Source organism: Helicoverpa zea, chromosome 19 (genome assembly GCF_022581195.2).
Source record: "Helicoverpa zea isolate HzStark_Cry1AcR chromosome 19, ilHelZeax1.1, whole genome shotgun sequence".
NCBI lineage: Eukaryota > Metazoa > Arthropoda > Insecta > Lepidoptera > Noctuidae > Helicoverpa > Helicoverpa zea.
Window position 1 is genome coordinate 7,234,151 of NC_061470.1, and position 25,869 is coordinate 7,260,019.

At 41.7% G+C, this 25,869-nt stretch overlaps 2 protein-coding genes across 7 annotated transcripts in view; one reads left to right on the plus strand and one right to left on the minus strand.

Moving 5' to 3' along the window:
* The first annotated feature begins 115 nt into the window (after window positions 1–115).
* Window positions 116–18,013, plus strand: LOC124639481 (histone-lysine N-methyltransferase SETD1). 6 transcript variants are annotated; one of them, XM_047176864.1, is made up of 30 exons: window positions 116–317; window positions 733–969; window positions 1,432–1,681; window positions 1,899–2,093; window positions 2,402–2,550; window positions 2,959–3,105; window positions 3,428–3,527; window positions 4,006–4,116; window positions 4,822–4,955; window positions 5,456–5,607; window positions 6,084–6,223; window positions 6,587–6,748; window positions 7,403–7,538; window positions 8,056–8,174; window positions 9,228–9,428; window positions 9,751–9,960; window positions 10,445–10,560; window positions 10,994–11,108; window positions 11,582–11,626; window positions 12,051–12,129; window positions 12,382–12,518; window positions 12,628–12,746; window positions 13,035–13,296; window positions 13,827–13,980; window positions 14,377–14,503; window positions 14,683–14,974; window positions 15,404–15,599; window positions 15,818–15,924; window positions 16,285–16,479; window positions 16,704–18,013. In XM_047176864.1, the coding sequence occupies exons 2-30, from the start codon at window positions 734–736 to the stop codon at window positions 16,875–16,877; spliced, it is 4,560 nt and encodes a 1,519-aa protein (XP_047032820.1). In that variant the 5' UTR covers window positions 116–317; window position 733; the 3' UTR covers window positions 16,878–18,013. The 6 variants fall into 6 exon arrangements, with proteins under 6 accessions (XP_047032820.1, XP_047032818.1, XP_047032822.1 ...); XM_047176862.1 differs by having other exon boundaries at window positions 117–317; window positions 9,228–9,443; XM_047176863.1 differs by lacking the exon at window positions 116–317 and adding an exon at window positions 350–569 and having other exon boundaries at window positions 9,228–9,443.
* Window positions 18,014–20,174: 2,161 nt separating this feature from the next.
* Window positions 20,175–25,869, minus strand: part of LOC124639633 (citron rho-interacting kinase) — a 30,661-nt gene continuing 24,966 nt past the window's right edge. The window contains exons 23-30 of the mRNA XM_047177072.1: window positions 25,614–25,720; window positions 25,246–25,314; window positions 24,812–24,859; window positions 23,262–23,321; window positions 22,847–22,991; window positions 22,503–22,695; window positions 21,912–22,171; window positions 20,175–21,803 (exon numbers count right to left, since the gene is read on the minus strand). Of these exons, the coding sequence (XP_047033028.1) occupies window positions 20,739–21,803; window positions 21,912–22,171; window positions 22,503–22,695; window positions 22,847–22,991; window positions 23,262–23,321; window positions 24,812–24,859; window positions 25,246–25,314; window positions 25,614–25,720 (1,947 nt within the window). The 3' untranslated portion in view covers window positions 20,175–20,738. The remainder of the gene's footprint in view (window positions 21,804–21,911; window positions 22,172–22,502; window positions 22,696–22,846; window positions 22,992–23,261; window positions 23,322–24,811; window positions 24,860–25,245; window positions 25,315–25,613; window positions 25,721–25,869) is intronic.

Here is a 25,869-nt window from a genome sequence, read left to right on the forward strand (position 1 = left end):
TATGTAAAATATTGTTTTCATGAATGGCAATTCATGAAAAAGAAAATGAAAAAAATAGAAATGACAATGACATTAAGCATGTTGGCAACCTAACGGACGCTGTACCTGCACATGAAGTATATAAATTTTATGACAGAAATGCAAAGAGTAGTAGTAGCAATAAAAATGTACTTTATGAATAAACATTGTGCGAGAAGTCAACTGAATATTTCAATAAATTGTTTATTGAAATGTAAATAAAAATACAGTTATTAAGGTTTTTATTATACTTCTAGTTATTAAATGTGTTGATTGTATTACAAGTAAAAGGACATAATGTAAGTATGTTTTCATCCAGTCGTCAGCTCCGAACTGGTCGTCACCATGGAGAGAGCTTGCTGTAGAAAATTGTTTTATAATTCGATATTGTGGTGTTAAACTAGTGAAATTCTCTTCGCAGCTATGGTCAATATAATTAAGGATTTTCAGTTTATATAAGATTTAAAATGGTATCGCATCATATTGCCAGAATTCGGCAAAATATTAAAAACTATACAATTTCTTAACATATTGTTTTATAAACATTTCAGGTTTGTTGCAATGGAATTATCATACTTCTATACATCTGTTCACTTCCTTCTACCTTTGATACCTTCAACCAGTACCTGTGGTTGATCATTATGAAGAGTTGTCCATTTATTGTAAAAGTTGAGGTTATGTTTTATAAAACATTATTACTATTTTGTCTTACAGAATGAATGGAGGAATGGAGCATAAAACTCCAGGTCACAACGTGGTGCTTCATAAAGCGCCCAAAAACTACAAACTGCTTATGGACCCATTCCTGGTGAAGGGAGCAGCAAAACTGTACAGATATGATGGCACTGTTCCTGGTGATACAACTTATCCACCTGTGCAGTGCAGGGACCCGCGCTCCCAGCTCTCAAGAATCTGGAATAGACTAGAACCAGCTGACCTACCTGTTCCTAGGTACCCAAACACAGATTTGTTGTATTTCACAAGAGTAACTTGACATACCCAAAATGACTTCACATAACATTATTATGTGCAATCAGAATCATAATCTCAATCTAGTTTGTCGAATTATAATCAAAGGCATTGAATACAATTATTTTTGAGAATAGCATTCTCAAAACAGTTGATATATTGTGGTTTTGCAATAAATCTTATTGGCAACGCAGTTGACACCAGTATGATGTGTTCATACTATGTTGGGAAGTTTCTTTCTTTTTAAACATTCTAGTTAGTCATTAAAGTGATAAAATTGTTTATGAAACAAGTTAAATTGTGAGGATAAATGCAATTTTGGTTATATTCTTCTTTGTTTTTATTATAGCTTTAGTGACAGTTGTGCCAACATTACACATTCAATTGACATATAATGTGAAGCGGGAAATTTAAAATGTGTGGTTATTTTATCATTACTTCCAGGTTCAAGATAGATAAAAATTATGTAGGAATACCACCACAGTTGGAAATTACTATAGGAAATTTAAATGACAACATTGATAAAGCATTTTTGGCAGACATGATGAATAAAGTTGGTCCTTGTGAGGAATTGACAATATTCTACCATCCAATAACAAACCGGCACTTGGGATTTGCCAGAGTAGTGTTTCAAGATGTAAAATATTCAAAATTATGTGTAGAAAAATATAATGGAAAATCAGTAATGGGCCAGGTAAGCATAAACTTTCAATAATTTACTTATATTTTACATGTACCTAATTTTTGTTTAATTTTGCAGTATTTTTGCTCAAATTGGCTTAACTTATGACACTAGTAAAAATTTTATCAACTTATTTTGCACTGCTCATATAGTGTTGATATTTGATATCCCAACCCATGTGATCTTTTATGTCAAATTATGTTATTTACATGCTTGTTCCTTGCCACAGGTGCTTGATGTCTTCCATGATGCTTTTGGCAAAAAATGTCAAGAAATGTTTGAAAATAAGACTGTTGAGAAGAAGCCCCAGCTGGTGGCTCCACCCGTCATCCCCAAACCTCCTGTAGTTGTGGAAGAAGTTCGCCTGCCAAAGGTGGATCCCACACTCAGTAAAAGATTAGAGGAAACTAAGATTGCTGAAAAAGTAAGTGATTTCTGAATTGACTGTGACAGGTAGAGATTAACCTCATTGTCACATAGTACTTGTAGATTGTTCATGTATAGACTTGATTATTATTAAAGATTAACAGGATACTTAATCATGAGATTTCTTTTTGGCACGTTTGGTTATTAATGTTATGAAAATGAGGTGATTAGAAGATAATTTAGTTTCTACCCTCGTGCTGCACTGTGTTGCCGTAGTCAATTACCGCAGTGACATGTAACAATATTGTGTTCCACTTTCATATTGATATCACTATCGTGTCATATTGACTTGTATGTTTTGACCAGGAGCCGTACCCCCGCTACAAGGATTCAGTAGAGCACAGCGACAGCAACACTCGGTGGTCGGACGAGGAGCGAGAGTACCGACACCGACACCGCAGTCGCAGCGAGCGGGACCGAGACAAGGACAGAGACCGGGACAGGGATAGGGACCGGTAATTACTATATTTCTATACATAGCAGTAAGTTTTATTTCCACCATGATTATGGTGGTCGATACATGATCAATTTTGATATCTATTATCCGTCACCACTATTTACTCTGTTTCTGATATTATGTAATAACAACGTATTATTTGAAATATCAATATTAATATTTCTCACTATTCCATAAGCAAACGATGCAAGAGGAAATGTCGGCGAAGGTATATCTTTATTTCAATTCGTTTTTTGTGTGTTCTGTAGTTTTTTTTACGACTGTTATCTTTTATCCGCTTTATTATTATTATTGTTTAGCAATACATAGATTGTAGCATCTAGATTTTCTGCATCCCGAGGTTGACATAAATTTTTCTGTTGACTTTTTTTTCTCATGTTTTTTTAATTATATTTACGTTGGTCAGAGAGCGTTACCGCGAGCGCTACGGTCGCGGCGGCAGCGAGGCGGGCGAGACGCCGTACGCGGGCACGGCGCATGCGCCCGACGTGCCCTACACGCCGCACGCGCCGCCGCCCGCCGCCGTGCCCTATGACGCCTACTACCAACAGAAGTAAGAACCATACACACAACTATTATACCATAATCTATTCTTACTTGTCGAGTTTATACTTATTCTACTGGCATACTAGAACGAATTAACCACCATCTTATTATACTGAAGTTTCATCAAAGAGCGTGAAAATTGCTGATTGACAAGCAAATTTTAATGGCCTGAAAAATATATGAGGTGTCGCTAAAAGCAGTCCGAAGTTTCAGTCTTTGTGACTTCCAAAAGTGTACAAATTTTTACCTCCACCGTTTCTATGCCTCGTCACGATATACCTCGTGTAAACATGAAATGATTATATAAAAAACTGTATGTATTACGTCAGTTACGGCTACAATTACGGCGCGGGCGCAGCGCCGGGCGGCAGCGGCATGTGGTGGGGGGACTGGCGGCATCCGCACCACGCCACGCATCACCACTCGCACGTGAGTACCACTACACCAACATACTAAGAATATGTATAAACAAATATTACACAAAAATATATGTTTTGTTCATGGAATTGTATATACAAAATAATCAGTAAAATCCTCAAAAAGCATTGCGACAGCTTCCAATGCATCTAATTTGGTGTACTCTGAATGAGCAATTTTGTCTTCTGATGTTCTCATAACAGTGTGTACATTACTAACAGCTACAGGGCTTCCAATGCGGTTTTCATTGTGTCATTAAAATTCTATCTATCATTGGAATTTAAATATATAATCGCTTTTTCATCTTTCATGATTCATTGTAAAAATCCATTGCATATCAACACACAAATTATCACCAATCAACTTCAGCCACACATTTTTAGAAGGATAAGGTAAACTTTGAAGGCGTAGGTGTATAAAAGCCTAAATACATAGCCTTAGTTTCGTATTCTGGATGTAACAATAAAGTGGTTGTTCCGCCATTGCGAAGCTGGAGCGTCGCTCGTCCGCGACGCCGCAGTGGGCGGCGCCGGCGACGCCCGCGCCCAAGGAACTGCACTCGCCCGACCTCAGGGACAAGGAACGCAGGGAGAAAGACAAGGTCGGCTGCTCGACTTGTAGCTTCACACAGATTTTATGCAATATGGATATCTGACTGTTATTTTTACCTATTTTAAGAATACAATACTGTTAAGAAATATTGTGTAAAAGGCAATATCGATTCACAAAAAAAATTTCTCATCACAAAAATAATATTTTTCATCAAAATATTTTTTTAATAAATATTATATGCTCACGATAGTCATATATTCTTGTGCGTAATAGTCTGTGCTTGCACCGTAGTAGTAGAGGACGTAGGTGTCACTATATTATACACTTTTTGTTTTATTTGAAACCACTACTAGAAACAGGAAAATAGGGAATTTTGGGATTCTGATATTATAATTTAAAATTTAGCTTTTGATGTAGCCAAAAGGCATTATTTTGTAAATCATGTAAATACATAAAAAAATTGTTAATGTACCTTGGGTAAATCACCATTATATTGCACCTTGTAAGTCCGCCACGCACCATTCATATTGCATGATCACCGAATGTAGTATTCATCGTTTTCACCTGCATGTTCTAACTTCAAGCACAGCATGAGCATGACTTTATTGTATATCTACTGTTTGTAGCGACTTCATCATCATCATCAATGGCAATTACACCTTTCGGCATCATAACACTTTTGTTTAATAATATTGCCATTTTACAAATACTCTTTTACTTTAGATATTTGAATAGTATTGTGAATATAAACCAGGAAGTCCCGCTAGAGCCAAAGCCCGCGGAGGTGGTGGAGCCCCGGCCCCCGGAGGACACGATAGACAGCAAGGAGCCCGAGCCCAAGCCGCCGCCGCCCGCTGACGAGCCCAAGAACGTTGATCTAGATACCAGGTACGTAATATTATTCTTGTATTGTGTAAATAAATAGTCGGGAGGTTTTCTTTTTGAGAATAAAAGAAATAGTTCCCAAAATCAGTGCCAGATGGCGGTGCATCTACTACGTGAGTGAGCCTTTGTCAAGTTAAAAAAAAACGTTACACCGAGCCCTTTGAGCCGAGACCCAAGAAATTCAAATTTCAGGATGTTTTCAAAATCAATTCAAAAATAATCAGACTGACTTCAAAATATTTCGTTATAAATACGACCTGAAAAATATATGACGTTCCGTTCCTTACATTCGCGTACCTAGGTCAGCGCCATCTAGTCATCAGCCAGGAAAATATTTTTTTTTAATCAATAGAAAAATCCCTCATTACAAAAGCTCCTCCCCCACCTCCGTCACCCGCTGATATCTAGAAATGTTTTATGCGCAGAAACTCGTGTAATGTTCTATAACGACAAAAAGTTTGGCGAGAACATATAGTTAACTCTGTATATGGTTTGTGTGACAGAATAGCGATGTTGCTGAAGGGCGCGAGCACGGGCGGCGGGCTGGCGCCGCCCTTCCTGGCGCTCGGCATCTCCTCCGAGGAGGAGGACGACGAGCGTCTGCCGCCGCGCATCCCCGACATCGACACGCACAACCCGCCCTCCGATGACGACGGTACTAACGAATACACTTTAAACACTTGCTTCGATCAAGAATCGTTTATTCATACTTGGCTGCAAAACAGCACTTTTAGAACGTCAAAAATTTACAAAAGACAGCCCCCAAAGCGCCCACCCATAGGTGTGTTTTTGCTGGGAAGAAGTGGCGCAACAAACTCCCCAGCAATACATGTCTGTCTGTAGGTTAGAAGAAACTTTCAATATTTCGGTTATCTCTAAATCTCTGTTATTCACAGATCCTCCCTTTTTCTTTTACAGTTTTTGGATATGTTATATAAAAGATTTGTTTCATCATTCTTGGCGTCAATTGTGTTAAGGTTTTTTGCGCAAGATTTGCGCATTTTGCGCAATACAATTTTTTTACTAAAATTATGTAAAAAAGGGTAATGAGTGTTAATAAATATATTTTTACTGCATTATTTAAATGAAAGCGTAATATGTATTTGATTATTGAAACTTTTTTGTGATTAGGTTCAATAAGCGAAGACCGGGAGAGCATAATATCGTTGTCTTCCATCAAGGAGGTAGACCCGGAGCCCTTGTCTACCACTCCTTCACCCTACCTGGCGCGGGACAACTACCTCGAATGCCTGCAGAATACTATAGAAAGGGTAAGAGATATTTGTTCAGTATTATTTGCTGATTTGTTTAAAACTAGCCGTTTTCCCGCGGTTTGCACCCGCGTCCCGTAGGAACTTCTGTCCGTTTCGGGATAAAATATAGCATATGACACTCAGGAACATTGTAGCTATCTATCAGTGAAAGAATTTTGGAAATCCGACCAGCGGTTCCAAAGTTTACCCCTACATACAAACTTGCTACTTTTAATATGTATAAGTATAGAAAACACATACATTTTATTTATTGTTTTAATGACTAAAACTTACCACACGCCTTCACAGACAAACTGTGCTGTACTTACCAGCATATTTCGATTGAATTCCGATATCGATAATCTTAATTTCCCAACACAGGCAGCACAGAAACCCCCTCCACCGCCGCCTCGCAAATTCCCGCAGATAGACAAGATCGGTTCGGATATATCGTCGTCAGAGGATGAGCTGCTGACGGGAGAGGAACCCCGGCGGTCGCCTGATGAACAGAACAAGGATCAGGACAACTTGGATGATGATCAGGTTAGTCAGTAGACCAGTCAGGAACTGTGTAAAAGTGTTTCCATCTCTACAACTCAGTTACTAGTAATTCTTTGCTTGTTATCGAATTAGGTTGTCAAACTTTCCGTCTTCTGATTTCCCGTATCGATGTTTAGTTTTTCAAGTACCTATCAGTATCTCACCGTTAGTAATACATTTTTACCTGAAAATAGGATTTTTAATTTATTTACATTCATAGCTTCACTAGCTTCTGCCCGCGGCTTCGCACGTGTGGTGTCCTAATAAAAAGGATCCTATATGTCCATTCTAGTACTACCAAGGATATGTGTACAAAGTTTCAAGATGATCGGTTTAGTAGTTTTTGCGTGAAAGCCTAGCAAACAAACGGACTTTCGCATTTATATATAATACTAGCTTCTGCCAGCGGTTTCACCCGCATTCCGTGGGAACTACTTCCCGTACCGGGATAAAAAGTAGCCTATAGCCTTCCTCGATAAATAGGCTATCTAACACTGAAAGAAATTTTCAAATCGGACCAGTAGTTCCTGAGATTAGCGCGTTCAAACAAACAAACAAACTCTTCAGCTTTATGATATTAGTATAGATTATAGTATAGTGGGATAGGATAAATCTTAGTTTATTCAAAGTTTAAAACATATTTGTCGCCTAACACAGATGTCGCTGTCATCCCTGTCGTCGACGGAGGCTAAGATCGAGGAGCAGGTGCCGGCGGAGGCGTACTTCTACGCGCCGCCCGCCGCCGCGCCGCCGCATCCGCACTACTACCAGCCCATGGCATGGCCTCCTACTGGTGAGCTGGCTATATATAACTTATATTTATTTATTTATTGTGTCGAAGGTCTAAATTGTTTATTAAAGTGGGCTAATTAGGCTAGCACTTCTTAACATCAAAATTACAATAATGACAGCACCCCCAAAACGCCCTCTTTTCACCACTTCCTAGTGTTATGGCTGGAAAGAAGAAGCGGTGTAAAACTAACTTCCCAGAAACACAGCTGTGTATTACGATTTACTTATTATATAATATAATACAATTTAATATTTTTTCAATTTTAACCAGCTGACCCAACATACTTCGTATCGTTTAAACTTTAACCCTTCCCCAGACCCCTCAACATTTAAAAACCAAAATAAGTCAAATCGGTCCAGCTTTTCTCGAGTTTTAGGGAGACTAACGAACAGTGATTCATTTTTATATATAAGATAACAATTACAATACTGAACACAAATTGTTTTTTTTTTTAAGATATGAAATTATGTAGATTTCGAATTCGTTGCTATAATGTAAAACTCGTGTTTGTTCACAGCATACCCGCCGCCGGGCTACGGGTCGGCGGAGCTGGGCGTGGTGTACGGGCCGCAGTTCGCGGCGCCGCTGCTGCCGCACCACTACGCGCCCTACCAGGAGCCCGCGCAGCCCACGCAGGTATACCACACTGTCTTCTATCGTCTGTCTCTTACTGTATCTTTTGTCTCTTATGCTACGTTCAGACGCGCGCCGCGCAGCCCGGCGGGCTGCCTGGCGGGCAGCGCGGCGTGCAGCCCGTCGCGGGCAGGCGGACATTCAAGCTGTTCACACGCGCGCCGTCGTGTCAGTCAGTGCAAGAATGGCGAGCAGCGAGGATCTCGGTGTTGTTGCTGTCATAGCCTTTGGCTTAACTTATTTTTGTTGGAAAAAGAATCAAAATGATGAACGACGTTAACAATTCCGCCATGTTGTAATCTCCGATCGTAGCGACTTTCTTAGAACGTTTAATCGTCACGAAAGCGCAGGAGAGACTGACTGCCCGCGCGCGTGTAAACAGTCGCCGGGCGCCCGCACATTCATCCTTTGAACTTTGCCAAAAAACCGACACTCGCCCGGTTCGCGGCATTCACGGGCACGGGCGCGTTCACGGGCTCGGGCGTACCGTTTACACGCTCGTGAACGTGACTGTGCCCGTTGAATGTCGATTTGAACGCGCGCGTGTGAACGTACCATTACATAACTCGAACAACGAGAGTGAATTCTCTCTGACTGTATGAACCATATAACAATCTGGACTAGATAACACCTTCAATGTTTTTTTTGAATGAACACGTGCACAGACTGTCAGTAGAAAAAATACTTGATGACTGTATTTCTCATCTACGTCGCAAAAGTAATTCTAACAACTATTTCAACACTTCATCTCCCGAGCCTTTTTTCCAACTATGTCGGGAACGGCTTCCAGTCTTACTGGATGCAGCTGTGCTACCAGAGTTTTACAAAGACCGAATGCCCTATCTAAACTCCTCAACCCAGTTACCTGGGCAACCCAATATAAAATATGTGAAAAAACTGTCAGCAGAAAAAATACTCAATTACTGTGTTAGTCTACTGCATCGCGGAAGTAATTTTAGCGACTATTTCAATACTTATTACCATATAACATCACTTTCTTCTCAGTCTGTGTGTGAGAACATTTACTAAAAATTTTCCATTTGTACCAATCCGCAGGAGCTGGACAATCCTTACTACCCCACAATAAACAGCGTGATAGAGCGAGTGACGGCGGAACTGAAGCAGATCTTGAAGAAGGACTTCAACAAGAAGATGATCGAGAGCACGGCCTTCAAGAGCTTCGAGCTGTGGTGGGACGAGCAGAGCCGCAAGATACGCCAGCCCAAGCCCAAGGAGGACGCCGCACAGCCTTTACAGGTACCAACAACACCTGTAAGTATTATGTTTAAAGTATTCCGACATTTCTGGTGAAGGGAGTAAGTTCTGTCTTCTTGTAAACATAGTTTTCATAAATTATAACACTGATAATTAAAATCAATTTTGTATGAATGATTGATGACCGAATGCTTGAATGAATTTCATGTGAACATTTGTTCTGTCTATGAGACTATGTCAAAAAAAACTATTTTTAATTCGCAAATATAAAGCCATTTTTCTGTTTTGTCCTTTGCTTTTTTTATAATTTTACTTTTGCTTGTCTAAAGTCTACCTTGCTATAAATGTATTTCACCTTGTCCAGGACATTTCCAACAAGAAAGAAGAGGCTGTGGACTCGATCAAGTGCATAATGGAATCCCGTGAAATCGGCTTAGAGCTGGGCGGGTACGGCGCCGGCATCGGGCTGGGCCTGCGAGCCACCATACCCAAGATGCCCAGCTTCCGGCGCAAGCGGAAGATACCCTCGCCTGTCTTCATGGATGACGACTCTTCTAAGAGGCTTAGTGATCAGGTATGTGGGAGTTTTACAGCTTTAGTTATATGATTGCGAAATTAATATATACAAGTGTATCCAAGTGTTGGAGATAGAATATATTTAAGTCACTTTTGCGAATAGGTAATGGCGCACTAAACCGGGCATTTGAATATAATTTTCATATATCAATCTAATCTAACTAGGGCTGCCATCTCGAATTTCGCCAAACCCGGACAAACATATAAAAAACCCGGACATTTGGCGTAAATCGCATTTTTTCCCCGAACGAGTACGATTTTTTTTAAACAAAATAATACCTAATTTGTAATCCATTTACTATTAACATATACTTAAATTCAATGAGGTGCTGCCTCACATGAAAAGTGTCCGGGTTTTCCCCGGACACTTCTTGAAACCCCGCCCGGACGGCCTCCAAACGAGGACAAATCCGGGGAAACCCGGACGGATGGCAGCCCTAAATCTAACTAACCTAATCAAGCATAAATTGTTGTGTTTGCAGGAAGAAATGGTGCAGAACTCTGATGAAGAGAAGGAAGTACCGACGAGTCCGCGTAACAGGACGACGGGCTCTTATTTGTCTCGCAGTCGGCGGCGGCAGTCTAGCAGTTCTTCCAGGTAATATTATAAAGATATTTTATTTGTCTAAAACATGAGTGTGTGGTACAAACAGATTTGCAAAGCAAGGTTTTACATAACAAGTCACGCGTGTTTTCAACACTACTGAACATACTTATAAGATCACGTATACCTGGGCATACCACTGAAATATGTACTTAATTCATACTCAATACTCAATACTCAATAACTTTATTGCATTCCATAATGTGTACAGGCTGGTGGGTAAAATTAAAAGAAACAATTATAGACCCTCATCATTACACTGTGTAACAATGAAATAAATATGCTTCTAATGAGAGGGAGTGACAGTGTAAAAGTGACTTTTTGAAGTATTTTAAAACTATTTTATTTTTAATCTTACAATAACTGACCACTGGCCGCTTTTGTTGACAATAAATAAATAAATAAATAACCTTTTCTATTTTGTCAGATCGTCATCCTCATCATCGAGCCGGTCGTCGTCGTCCACCGGGTCGGAGCGCAAGGGCCCGGCGCCGCGGATATACTCCGACACGGATGATGACTCCGATCTCGATGACGCTGAAGTAAGTACTTGTACCTTTGTACTGCGCTGTGGTGTGATATGAGTCACCAGTATTGACCGTTAGGGTGCGTCCTACGTGGGGGAATAGACGCGATGCGAACTGAATTCAAAAATATATGGTGCACCGCGCCGTAAGTTACACAGACTACTTCAAAAGAAATCAATAGTTTGTTGACTTTTCGCCTCTTCGTAGTCGCATCCCGATCACTCACATAGGGCGCACCAGATGCCTAGATGGTTTAAGCACATTTCTATGATGTGAATAGTTCTTAAAATAATTGAGGACTACTTGTGATGCCAATTCGGGGGTTGTATTGTAGCTGATTTAAAGTGGCTTTCCAAAAAATCTTCGTTTGTATTTATGATGCTATAATGCAGCTCCTATAAAGACTCTCCTCTAGAGTTGTGACTGAAAAAAACCACCTACCTACGACGTACAAATTGACTATTTAAACACATGACATTGCATTGCAGCCCTCCCAGGCGGTTGAGAACGATAAGCCGCTTTGGAGAAAAATGGTAACAGACATACTAAATAGACCTTACTTAGATGATCGTAGTCGAAATTGTGTTGCAATCGTAGACTGTTTGAACCTTTACGTATTTTGATCAAATGTCTGGGACATTATAGCTTTGAAAAGACATTCATTTGTATTATTCTCCAACTCTAAAAAATCCAACGATTTACTGAAAAGAATTTATAATTTTGCCGACTTTTTTATGGTGCAAACAAAGTCGAACTCAAAAAAAAACATAGAGTGTTTCTTGCTACTATTTTCAGTGGAGAATGACACAATATAAATGTAAGAAAAAAATGATTACACAATTGAATTGTAATAAAACATAGTTATATAAAATACGACTACATATCTCAGATATTTAATCAAAACAGTAGCCTTATGTATTGCATGGCTGAGTAGTACAGTGGCGAGTTTGCTTGCAGCTCAAGGTGGTGTCCAACAAGGAGCGTCTGCGCCGCGTGTACTCCTCCTCCGACAGCGAAGAGGAGCAGAGCAGGAGAGGTGAGCGGTCAAAAGTTATTATTATACAAAAAAAAAACTAACTTTAAAATTATTTTTGGTAATATCATGTCCATATGCATGTTCAGAAGTGGCAAGCTTTCAACTGGGACAATTAATTTATGTGTTTTATTTTGTAATCTTTGGTACACCAATCTTATGTACACATAAAATACAAAGTACTTTCATCAACCGTGGATAGGTTCACAGGAATTTAAATGCAACTCTTTTCTAAATGAATTGTAATGGTTATAGAAAAAACCCCAATCCCTCAAATGGACGCGTGGGAGGGCTCCGGGTCCGGGGGCGAAGCTCCCGCCGCCGCCAGCCCGCCCCGCGACCTGCTGCTCGACAGAGTATACTCCGACTCGGAAGAGGAAAGGGAATACCAGGTAACAACATTACCATTTAAAACTAGGTTTTTGAAACTGATCATATAGTAATTCCCAAATTCCAAAATTTTTATGTTCGCTAAACATATTTTTTTTTTTTATATAACAGGAAAGAAGAAGACGGAACACAGAATATATGGAACAAATCGAACGGGAATTCCTCGAGGAGCAGAGACGGAAATTGGAAACAGACACGCACCAGCTGCCTGAGAAACCGCCCGACGACAGGTAACTTGTTTCTCAAAAACATCATTTTTTGTGAATTTTTAACAAAAAACCCGTCGAAATAACAGATGGAAAAGAATTTGATAGTCTACTTTTCTTCCTGCCTTGTTCCCAATTTTATTTGTGGTCGGCGCAATACATTTTCTGCTTCTATTCATCCCTGTCCCTTTTTATATATGTCATCTTACAGGTAATACATCCGTCTTTTCTTATGTCTTCCTCTGACTCTCCATTCATTACATCTAAGTCTGCACAAAATACAAAAATATAACGCTTATTTATTTATATCAGTAAACCGGACACGCAACCAGAAGAAGCCCGCAGTAGTCCAATCAAGAACCACACGAAGTCTCCGGACCGCGACAAGAGTAAACGGGAGACTTCCCTCGAAGACGGAGAGCTCAGTGATGACGAGCAGCCGCTGCGGGCGCGGCGCAAGAGAGACAAGGCGGAGAAGGCGGATAAGAGACAGAGAATTGTGTCCTTCAGTGATCACAGCAACACTGAGACCGCGGTCAGCGTTAACGGGGTTAAGGATGCCGCTCTGCATGATGTAAGGGATATTTTTGACATACATTTTTTTAACACGCTTGTATTAACTTCACTTGTAACTATATATGTAAGAAAATCTTGCACTCTTAATGAGACCCTTTTACACATTCTCTGAGTTCTGGACAATACATGACTAGCTGAGAAACGTCATTACAAATCCAATTAATCCAAAAAAAATTGTGCGGGCTCATGCCTGGCGTGTGTTCTTTAGTTTTTCAAAACTATAATTTTTTTTCTTACTGCACAACTGTTAGAGGTCCCGCACCCTGCAAACTTTTAGTAGGCCGACAGTTTGTTCGTGCTCATAAGCCAGCGTGAAAATGAATGACAGTATGCACATAACAACGATCAGGTCTTTAGCCGGTTGTCAGATCGATTAAAAACTTTTTTTTAATTCACGATTTTCTTAGAGCATATTTAGTTGTTTAGTCTCCAGTGTATCGATACTCTTCTAGTTTAAATGTATCTCTTCAGAAATCTGGCAAAACATCACCATTTTTCCTTGTCTAAAATATGACTTTACTTTTATAGGCAAGCAGCGCGTTATCAGAAACATCATCGCCGCAATCCCAAGCATCGCAGGCATCGCAAGCGTCGCAGGTGGCGCTGGACCACTCGTACTGCCGCCCGCCGCCCGACGACGAGCCCGAGCGCAGGCCCTCCAACCATCTGCAGCATGACCATGGTAAGATAACACGGAACAAGAACAAAAGGACGAGCGGAGATGTCATAATGAATGATCCTAAGAAAGTAGCGTTGCCAAATTGCGACGAGGATTTTTTTTGTCTCCGCTGTTATACGCCTTCTTTGGAACCCGCTCATCTTTTGGTATACCAAAAATGGTTGACAGATGTCTCGTAGAACTCGAAGGCCTTGTTAGTTCTCTGTTAGTAACTGATCGTTTTGGTCATGTCATGTTTGACCCATACCTGCATTGTTGGCATGGCTCCGTTCATCTTTTCTTCCTCCATGATCAGAACCATACTGATCATAGCCTGCTACGGCGTAGCCCTCACTGCTACGATCACGTAGTACCTACGCTATAAGAAAGTTTGGTATGATGATGTTGGCAATATTGCAGGTTACACTTGGATGGCAGAGCCGGAGAGCGCGGCGTCGCCGGTGGAAGAGGTGTCCAGTAAAAAGGACACCAAGCGACCTTACAAGAGGAAACATGAACCTAAGAAACTCGCTGAGATACAGAACAAGTACGTTGTATCAATACACAGAACCTGACTGAATATAAGCTTAATTTTGTAAAGGACAAAATATTTTCAATTTAAATGGCTATTTTGACTTAACTTTAAAAGTATTTGTCAATTTCGTCCTTTTGCGAAAATTCTGTTACCATTACTTTAGCTTATTTACATACAAATTTTCATTGCAGACTGTACTCCCCGCGCTCGCTGGAGTACGAGAAGACTCCATACGCATCAGTAACGTTCAAGGCCCGCGACCTGATGGCGGAGATGCAGGTGATGTACGAGTTCCTGACGCGCGGCATCGACCGCGAGGACGTGGAGTACCTGCGCCGCGCGTACGATGCGCTGCTGGCGGAGGATGCTCATGGGTATTGGCTCAATGATACCCACTGGGTCGACCACCCGCCGACGGATGTCTGTTACTCGCCGCCCAAGAAGAAGTCCAAGAGGCACAACAATATTTATGAAGATTTACAGGTATGTTGCTCTGCTACTGTCATATAAATAGTTAATGGTTTCAATATCATGTTAGAGCTGACACAAATTCTTCTCGCTTAATACTGTGCTTCGAAGAGCAACAAAGCGAATACATGCGAATATTTTGTTAATTAATTTTAAACGTGTCATATAACTAGATAGTACAGTTGGTAATAGTATAGTTGGGTAATGGCTAGGCAGCTGATGATTTTAGACATTGTGTGTATGAGGATAATGTCGATATTAATTTGACAAGCAACAACTCTAGTGCACGGGCCGTTACTTCGGCTCGAAGCGACTTCCAATAATTCCAGATTCATGTAATGTGTTAGGAAATGGAAAAACTGTGTGACTTTACTTTTTTAAATAAACCAAAAGAAATTGAGATAATGATACATAACCAATTTTCACACGTTATCTACGATCCAGGGTCACTCGAGCGGGTCAGCGCGGACGGAGGGCTACTACAAGATGGACGCGCGGCTGAAGGCGAAGTACAAGTACCACCACGGCCGCAGCTCCGCCGCCGCCCTGCATGCACACACGGACGACAAGAAGGCCTCCAAGATGCAGGGCCTGTCCCGCGAGGCCAGGTCCAACCAGAGGAGGCTGCTTACCGCTTTCGGTATGTACTTTCATCTAATTTTTCACCGACTGCCCATAAAGAAGGATTCTCAATTCGAATGTTAATATTTTTTATTTCTTGTATTAATTTATCCCCTGAATATCCCCCTGAATATCGTTACTCAATCTGTGTATGACCAGGTTAGCCTAAAGTAAATTTACAAACATCTTTAAAAAATAAAATCGTATAAATTATAATGGTTCATTTTCGATCAACAGGTACAGATACGGACTCCGATTTGTTGAAATTCAACCAGCTCAAGTTCAGGAAGAAGCAGCTCAAATTCGCCAAGTCTGGCATCCACGACTGGGGTTTGTTTGCACAAGTAAGTACCGAAAACCAATTTTTAAAAAGCTCGAAGCTAAGTCAAAGCAACGCTTGGCGCGGTCGGTCCATGGATGATTGACATTCTTGTCATAAAGAGAAAATGTACGTCATCTTTGGCAGTCGGTATGGGTCAGAAGCCAGATAGTCTGGCAACCAGTCTTACCCAGGGGTATTGGGTTGTCCGGGTCGAGAAGGTCAGATACACAGTTGCTCCTTATAAAACACTCGTATACGGCTGCATCCGGTCGGACTGGAAGCCAGTCCCAGCATAGTTGGGAAAAGGCTAGTCAGATGAGACGACGTAATAAGACTATTTGACAACATAAGACGAGTGTTAACATAAACATAATTTGTGCAGGAGCCGATAGCAGCGGACGAGATGGTGATCGAGTACGTGGGGCAGATGGTGCGGCCGATCGTGGCGGATGTCCGCGAGGCACACTACGAGGCCACCGGCATCGGCTCCTCATACCTGTTCCGCATCGACCTCGACACCATCATCGACGCCACCAAGTGCGGCAACCTCGCCAGGTTCATCAACCACAGCTGCAATGTGAGTACTGCAACCACAGCTTCACTGTTGTTATAAGAAACAAAGCCCCATTGCTTTTACCACTTTTAAAAAGAGTAACTGTATGCAGACTGTCGAATTCGAATATCGAATTTAATTTAAGCCGTAATAAATTAGAATTTGTAAACAAATCTTCTCGACAAAACTGCTAATCTCAACAAACTGATGCTTTCTAGTTAGTAATATGACTTTTGTCTCCCTTCCAGCCGAATTGCTACGCGAAAATAATAACAATAGAGTCTCAAAAGAAGATCGTGATATACTCGAAGCAGCCGATAGGCGTCGACGAGGAGATCACGTACGACTACAAGTTCCCTCTCGAGGACGAGAAGATCCCCTGTCTGTGCGGAGCCCCGCAGTGCCGCGGCTTCCTCAACTAGCCGCCGCCCGCTGCCGCGAGGGGACGAGCCTGAAGCCTGCCTGCACCCGTCACTTTATCCTCAAACCTAGATACCTAATGAATTTACACCCCTTATACATTATCGATCTGAAATATATTTAACCATGTGTTCATGCTCATTTACACGACGATAAATTGACCGATACAGGCAAGCTGTAATGTAATGAAATATCTGCAATAACGTTGGAGCCAACATAGTTAGAATATCGCAATATAACATCAACATTGAACTGATAAATATATGATTAGGATATACAAACAATTACTCGTACTTTGTAAATATATAGTCGCGCTGGCAACGATTGGAATTTACCTTTAGTGTTGTGATTTAGGCCAGGTAAGATTATAGAATATATTCGATTCTGTCCTTACCTACCTCGATATTCATGTACGGAATATATAATTAACGATATGATGTGTGTTCAGGGTTCAGTTTCATATCTTCTTCCATAATATTTAAATAAGGATGTTATATAACAAGGCAATTTAGTTTGTCCTCAATGTCGAGCGTGGCTCTATAACGTATTGTAAGTGGCACTAGGCTACGAGCGCTGCGCTGCTCTGTAGGAGTCTCGTGGTGTCGGAAACTGCCTCAACTTGTAACGATTTTTGTCATTTTATGTAATATATGAGTGTCGGTGTGACTCTGAAGTGTTTGTTTATTGTATTTAATGTGGAGACCCAGTGAACATATTATGTAATTAAAAATAAACTGCAGCAATTGTTTCTTGTATTATATTATGATATTTTGACTGAGTCTAAATATATGATTCACTAGGCATAGAATGTCTGATGTAGCGAGCTGTATAATTTTTTTGTGTTGTACATTATTTGTGTAAAGAGATCTCTGCTATTACGTCAGATTTGTGTAGTACACTTTTTAAGTACATCATCTTGTTAATAATTTCGAAGACAATTCGTAACCAAATAATATGGGGTGTTATATAATTGACTTCGTTTTCGATTAGACGCTATCTAATAAGCGACGTGCGAGCGGTGATTGTGACGAATATAAACCGAATAATGTATTGTGTCTGCTCGCATGAACTTTCAAAATTCCACTTCATATTATGTAAATGTAATAAGATTGTAAATAAAAAATTCCAACAATTTTAATCAGAGTTTGTATTCGTTTCCATTCATATCCGATCATCAAACCGCGCCGATTGCAGCCACCCACCTGCTTTTTGATAAATATTGCAATACATAACATACATTACATATACCTTTTTATTTTAAGTACCTAAAGCTTGGGTTTCCTAGGAAAGCGGTGCCGTCATAAAGCGACCGTCATATTACGGACGCAAATAGACGGTCGTCTTTACGGTGATGACATGTGGAAAGTTCCACGGCCGTTTTAACACACCGTCATAAACTTTTTGTTAGTTGTATCATACTTACTTACCTGTTGGTCTAGCTGTCGCTAGTGCGGCTGCTAAGTACGAGGTCTCGGGTTCGATTCCCGAGTCGGGCCGAAATCGCTTTGTGGGTTTTAGAAGACTTTCACAAAGCAGCCCGGAGCCTGGAAGCTGGTGATTGATACACCCGTGCATCGGAGAGCACGTAAATGTCGGTCCTGCGCCTGATCTCTCTCCGGTCGTGTCGGATTACCGTCCCATCGGGCTATGAGAGTTAAGGAATAGTGAGTGCACCTGGGTCTGCGCAAATGCTCGTGCACTATAATATGTCCTGCGTAGTTGGCTAATCTCCTTACATGAGAACAGCCGCCGTAGCCGATAATCGGCTAGGAGGACATCATCATCATCATCATCACTTACCTGTTTTATTTAATATTTCTCAAATTTCACGACACCAATTCTGTTTTAGTTGATTTTTTCTATAATCGTTACTTTTTATATTATATATTGCTTCGTGGTTACGAACGAAATCTATTAAAATTTCGTCGTCCTCGCTGCTCCAAGAGTTGTAACAAATTTTTGACGTTGTTCCGAAAAAAAACACAAATACGTATTAAAAAAGTTTCACCGCTTTCAATAAAACGTTCACCAAACTATCTGACACCGTCAAGACGGCCGTCATGCAAATGGCGGCACCGCTTTTTGAAGTTACGGCGTCAGTTACCGCTCTCTAGGAAACCGCCCCATTTTGTTTACATAGACAACGTTCTGGTGACGTCATTCACCGCTGTATTACGGCCGCTATATGACGGCACCGCTTTCCTAGGAAACCAAAGCTTTAGTAGAGTAACCTAAGCAGTCCTGGGTTAGCCCATAAGCAAACTAAGCAATTGCTTAGGGCACCAGGACTGGGGCAACAGGCGGCCGAAGAAAACCAGCCCTCTCGGACGAAAACAACTGGCTCTCGATCCAGTCAGGATTTCTTTTTATTTGTGCTTAATTTGAGAGTCCGCAAACTCTGTCAAAATCTTTCAATATCTACCGGGTACTATCTACATACGGGGACGCTTGGGTAATGATTGCACCCGGGCGAGCGGGGAGCTAAAGACGGCCCTGACTGTATGCCCTTATTTTTTTGCATTCGTCAACAAACAAAAATTTTAATACATTCGGAAACTTTAACCGTTTACGCAGCGCACGCAGCAGAAGCTCTCAATAAAAGAAAAAAAAAACCGATTTTGAAACATTATTCATTACTGCTCTGCTTTTATTAGTCTTAGCCTATTGCCTTTCTCGAAAAATGGGCTATCTAACACTGAAATTATTTTTCAAACCGGACCATTAGTTCCCGGGCTTAGCACGTTCAAACAACCAAACCCTCCAGCTTTATAATATTAGTATAGATACATACAAACTGTAATATTTTTTAAAAAGAGTTTCTTGCCCGTTCTTCTCGATAGAAAGCTACTTTTGGAATGGGCAACTAGAATTAAACCTAATAAATGATTTGACTTTGACGTACTTCTGAAGAAAGAAATTACTTAGATTCTTGGTTTGAAGGGTGTCGTAGTCCTACGTAAAACGACGTAGAGCTGGCAACACTACTCGCGCGCGCGCAAGCATTGCAGGGGAGCACAGCGCTGTTGCCGCCCCACGCGTCTCATGCGAATTTATTCTTTTGTAGACCGTATGTCAAGGTAGTTAAGGTTTACATTAAATTGTTGTCTTAAAATGCGCTCCGCCGTGCTTCAAGCGGTTTGCGCTGGGCCTAACGCGACGATATATTATTGTATAGCTTTTATTTGATAAGGGACTATGGGATTACTGAGGTTTTCATATCTTTAACAGACTTTGAACTTTAGTATTGATAATAAAAATGTGACGAGCAACGAACGTGTGAATTAACAAAAACACGAGGCGGCTTTACAAAAATATATATTTAACGAGTCAAAGAACGTAAACAAAGATCACTTACATTTAAAACTAATCTAAACAGAAATCAAGTCAGTTATAAAATCACAGTAAAAATAACTAGACAATGCAGTATTAATTATCGTATAAAAGGTGTGCTTACGCGTTTCAAAAATCATACAAAACATATTCATTATCTAATTAATTATTGACTTTTAAAATCCACAAAATGTGTACATCGTAACATAGACAATGAAGTTAAATTATTTAATAAATAAAATGTACATACTATTAGTAAGTTATGTGCTAAGACGGTGTAGTTCAAAAGTAAAATTAGGCTGCTAAGGCATGGTATAAATAATATTACCTATAAAACTTATTAACGCCTACAATTAAGAAATACTATTAAAATACAAACATTACATCTAATCTGTTGCCTTCACATCTGCATTCACACATCCTATCTCTCAGGTACATGACATGTGTTCCTGTATCGCACGTGCTTTATATATTCGATATACAATGTATATTCAGACTCGCTACTCTCTGGAGTTTGACTGGCAATATGAATATCACTGGAAGCGCACTTGTCTCGTGAACATTTCCGCACATATGTCCGCCGTGACCTTCGGCGACTCGGTCTTCGTGACACTGTGGTCCGAGTCCGTGTCCGAGTCGAACTCTGAAATAGTCGCGGGAGACTTCCTGCCGTTGGTCGTACGTTTTAAGTCGACTTCCGTTGTCAATATTTCTTTTATGACGTCATCGGGCGTCTGCTCCTTGCGGTGTTTGTTACGCAGCTGTCGCGCTCGTTTCCTGATGTCTGCGAGGAAGCCCGTGGTGACTTCCACACTCTCTTGCGACACATCCTGCGGTATCCCGTCTGTCGACTGTGCCAAGTCTGTTGTCGATCCCTTCGTGTCTGAGATTGTGGCTAAAGACTCTACAGATGCGCCGACACTTCTGAAGGCCGCCATTCCCTCTATCAGAGACACGTTAAAACCATTTTCGCTTTTCGAACGTATTATTATTCCGTTGGGTGCGGCTCCCAGCAGCACCGGTTCCTTCATCTTCAACGTGAATATTTCTGGCAAGTAGCAGTCGGATGCGGTGGAGGCCACGGACGTGGTGTCGCAGGTGCAGGGCGGGGTGCGGTACGCGTCATCGTTCAAGTACACTATGGTCACTTTGTCGTCTCCTATCACATACAGGAATGGGTTGACGAACTCCCAGCTGTACACGGCTGTGCTCCACTTCGGGTCTTCGTTGCGCGTTCGCTTTCCGTTCTCGTCGACGAAGATGCCGCACTCCGCGTAACAGAGGAGTATCTCGGTGGGTTTATCTTTTATGAGTAAGAAAGCTTTCGGTGGGGAGTGTTTCTTAGCGGCGGCGGCCACAGTGGGCTCGTCCATGCCGAAGGACTCGAGCGCTCCGGAGGGCAGGTTGACTTTGAGCGGCTTCTCGCCGGCGATGTACAGCGTCCTGGTGGTGAGCAGCAGCGAGTTGGCGGGGCGGTCCACCGTCAGCGAGCGCGCGATCTTGAACTCCGTGGTGGAGGCGTCGTAGCGCAGCAGGAACACGCGCCGCCCGCACGCCACCGCCGCGCACGGGCCGTCCACTGCGTCGCCCGCGATAGCCTGGGGAACAACAACACTGATAAGTATATTGACAATCAGGAGACAACTACTACCGGTTCTCTAAGCGGGTTCACCAAGATAATTATCAGCGTTATAGCGTGGATGTACCTTCATGACGTGCGGCGGCGTGTTGTCGGGCAGCGGCACGGGCGAGACGGGCAGGGCGGGCCGCAGCGAGGCGGCGCGGCGCAGCGCGGAGCCCAGCGCCAGCAGCCCCGCCTGCACCAGCGCGCCGCCCACCACCAGCAGCGCGCGCCCGCCCGCCGCCAGCGCGCCCGACACCGCCCCGCCCCCGGCCCCGCCCCCGGCCCCGCCCGCGCCCTCCACGCGCACCGCGCCGCGCAGCGAGTGCAGCCCGTCCGCGCAACCTACAACACACATGTACAGCTTGGCTTTTAAGACATTTTTACAAAGCACCCTCGTATCTCTGAGAGCACTTTAAACAGTTAACATAAGATGTTGGAGAGCACATTAATATCGGTCCTGCTTGTGACCTCTCTCCAATCGTGTCGGATTGCCGTCCCATCGGGATATGAGCGTGAAGGAATAGTGAGTACACCTGTGTCTGCGTAAATGCTTGTGCACTATAGTATGTCTCGCGCAGTTCGCTTATTTCCTTACATGAGAACAGCCGCCGTGGCCGAAATCGGCCGTGGAAGCTATTATTAATTATAAGATGTCTGTATGAGTGTCACTAACCGATAGCGGTAGCGTTGGGCGCCACATATAGCGCGGCAGCGGGCTCGGAGGCGAGCGGCGCCAGCAGCGCGGGCACGTAGCCGGGCGGCGCGGGCGCGGCTGCGCGGAGGCGCGACATCCACGCGGACCGCTCCGCGATGTTGCCGCACACCACCGCCGCCGACTGACCGCGGTCACAATTCTCCAGCTTTACCTAAAACAAAACAACAAATAAATTAGATCAGAGCAGAAAAAAATTGTGGACTACTTTTTTTTGAAGCCTTCAATGTACCACCAGTGCAAAGTCTCGCGAGCTCTTAGCAATCCGATTGGTAAGGGCGTTCTACAGATAAAGTACTCCTCACCATGAAAGCCCTGTTGGCCTCGTTGTGCGGCAGGTTCTTGGCGTCGGCCGCAAGCAGTTGCCCCCTCAGCTCTCGAGAGCCGCTGGACAGCAGCAGGCACTCGTCCACGCAGCGCGCACGCATGCGCTCTCGGCTGCCGTCAGACCTGCGACACAACATCATCATGATCTACCGAGCCTATGTTGGAGTCGGCTTCCAGTCTAACCGGACTCAGCTGAGTACCAGTGTGCCACAAGGAGCAACTGCCCTATCTGACCTCCTCAACCCAGTTATCCGGGCACCCCGATACCCCTTGGTTAGACTGGCGTCAGACTTACTGGCTGAGACCTGCATCACAAAATCCACTCTGTTTTAAGTGGACAGACGTTCATCCAGTGTTTGTCAACGGTGCAAAAATTCATTGTAAAATACTCACCAGACTATCAGCAGTCCTTTGTCTTGAGCTCCGTCCGGAGAGTCGATAGATTTATTTGACCTAAAACATGTAATATGTTAACGTTGGTTGATTTTTTTAATACAAAATATTTTAAAACATGCAGTTCATGTTAAGTCTAATTGACCAACTTGCAAAGTGACTACGTAGTCTTTGATTGACATTGTTGAAATGTTTGTAATTTGGGGATCTACAACTATTTCTACAAATATGACCTTCCTAAATTATCTATCCTATAGTGAAATTCATAAATTCGACAGATTAAAACATTTATTTTTCGTTTTAACTTTAGTTTGATCGGGGATATACATAGTATGTAAATAAAATACACACGGGTATATACAGTTTATTTATTTCAACCAATTTCATTATAATTAAAGCAAAACATAAACATCTTATGTACAAACCAAAAAAGGATGATAACAATTATATTTTCACCTCGAACTTAATTCTGAAACTAACCATTTATTTAAATTCTGTTAAAGAAAAAATAAATAAGGTTATCAAAAAATAACAAAATTCAAATTAAATATTACTTTAAAACAATTTTAGGCACTAATTAACAGTTTAAACTTTCATAGCTGATTATTTTTCATCCATAAACATAATATCATGATTCTGTCGAGTTGTCCGTTGATCCTGGAACAGAGAATTCATGATTCCTGTACCATGTTTGACTTGCTCCTTGCGAATCAACCTGGTAAGCCGGCCTTGATGGCACAAATGGCGCTGTTCTGCGCCATTCAAGCGTCTTGCGCCACTTCGAAATCGTTTCCAAACTGGTGCACTGAAGCTTATTCTTTGTACCTTGTAACATAGCTACTGGATCTTCTTAAACACCTCTATCCCCGAGTGCACCTTATCCCTGAGTACACATTGTCCCGATGTACCAACTATCCCTGAGATTGCACTTTCCCTGAGTATGCATTAATCCGGAGTGCACATTATCTATTTATTTATTATCCCTGAGTACATACTATCCTTAAGTACGTACTATCCCTGAGTGCACATTATCCCTGAATACACACTATCCCTGAAAACACACTATCCCGCTGTACAGACTATCCTTGAGTACACACTCCATCCTCCGAGCCTTTTTCCCAACTATGTTGGGGTCGGCTTCCAGTCTAACCGGATGTATCCTTGAGTACACACTATCTTTCAGTATACACTATCCCGAATGCACATTATCCATGTGTACATATTATCCCTGAGTGCATATCATCCCTGGACGAGATGAAACCTTCGGGATATAAGCGTAACCGCGGCAATGAGCTACTAAGTTCTGCTACTCTTACATTTCAAATCTCTGTTGGTCTTATTGTAAAGTTGGTCATCTATAGTATGTTGTGTCATATCATATCAATTTAAGAAGTGGTCATTTGTATAAAAAGGACATGCTTTGAAAAAGATTCAAAGAAGAGGTTAGTTACAGACAGACTATGTAGTCATTTGGTGATTTGTGGAGTACTCTTGAAATAAAAGAAATCAAACGAATGAAATCGAAACTGAATGCAATGCTAAATATTTACCCATTCACGATCGGCTTCGCTTTCTCACGCTTAGGCGTAGATGGATAGCTGAAAAAATATTTTCCATTTAGAAATCTTTGCTATAAAAAAAGAAGCTGGTGAAACGTGAAATAGACAAGCTGCTTTTTCTCCCAGTATTAGAAGTCTGGGGAAACGATCATCATTATGCATTTGAAAATAGAAAGTTAACGTTAGTGTAACTACCCTACGCATACTTATTTGTGAAAGAAATCTAGTACCTAATGATTTCAACTGTAATTTTTTTAGCTTACTACATCAATCGTTAATGTAGGGGGGTTTGTCTGGATATTTGTTTATCTTTCGGTTAGAGATTACTAAAGGAACTTTAGTGAGATTTGTTAGTAACATAGCTTATAACATGCAGGATTTATTCAATTACGGGGGGAACAAGTAATCAGTATAATAATATTTACCTCTGATCAGCTGCTGCATTGCAAGCGGCGAGCTTGGCGCGTAGTCTCTCTACCTCCTCACGTAATTCCCTGTTACAAACATTATTACAGTCTTACACGTGTTTTAGAAAATATTTAACTTATTTAAATATTTATTTGGACATGTCTCAAGCGTCTTGACTTTCTGTACTAATACTGATAGCTTCACTTGTAATGTATGTAAGAAAATCTTGGAATCTTAATTTGACCCACTTCACGGTTGCACACGCTCAAGTTCTGATGACAATAAATGACTAGCGTGTTTTTTAGTTTTTTAAACTATATCTATTTTTTAATCAAGAGGTTCGTTTTCTTTACACTGGTGTCAAATAAAATGTGAGTAGTGTTACCTGTTGGCTCTCCTGAGAGGTGGCGAGGCGGCAGTCCTGCGCCCGGAGCGACCGAACAACTTGTTGCTTAGTGAGCATTTCTTACGACCAGCCTCTTCTACTTTAGCCTAAAACAAAACAAAAACTATAACCGTCGTACCAAAACTTTTAAACGTCTGTTGAACACTTGTCTAAAAAATTACAAATTATGACGTTGAAATAAGGTCCATTTTGCAGCAACATTTTTTAGACAAGTATTCAACAGATGTTTAAGTTT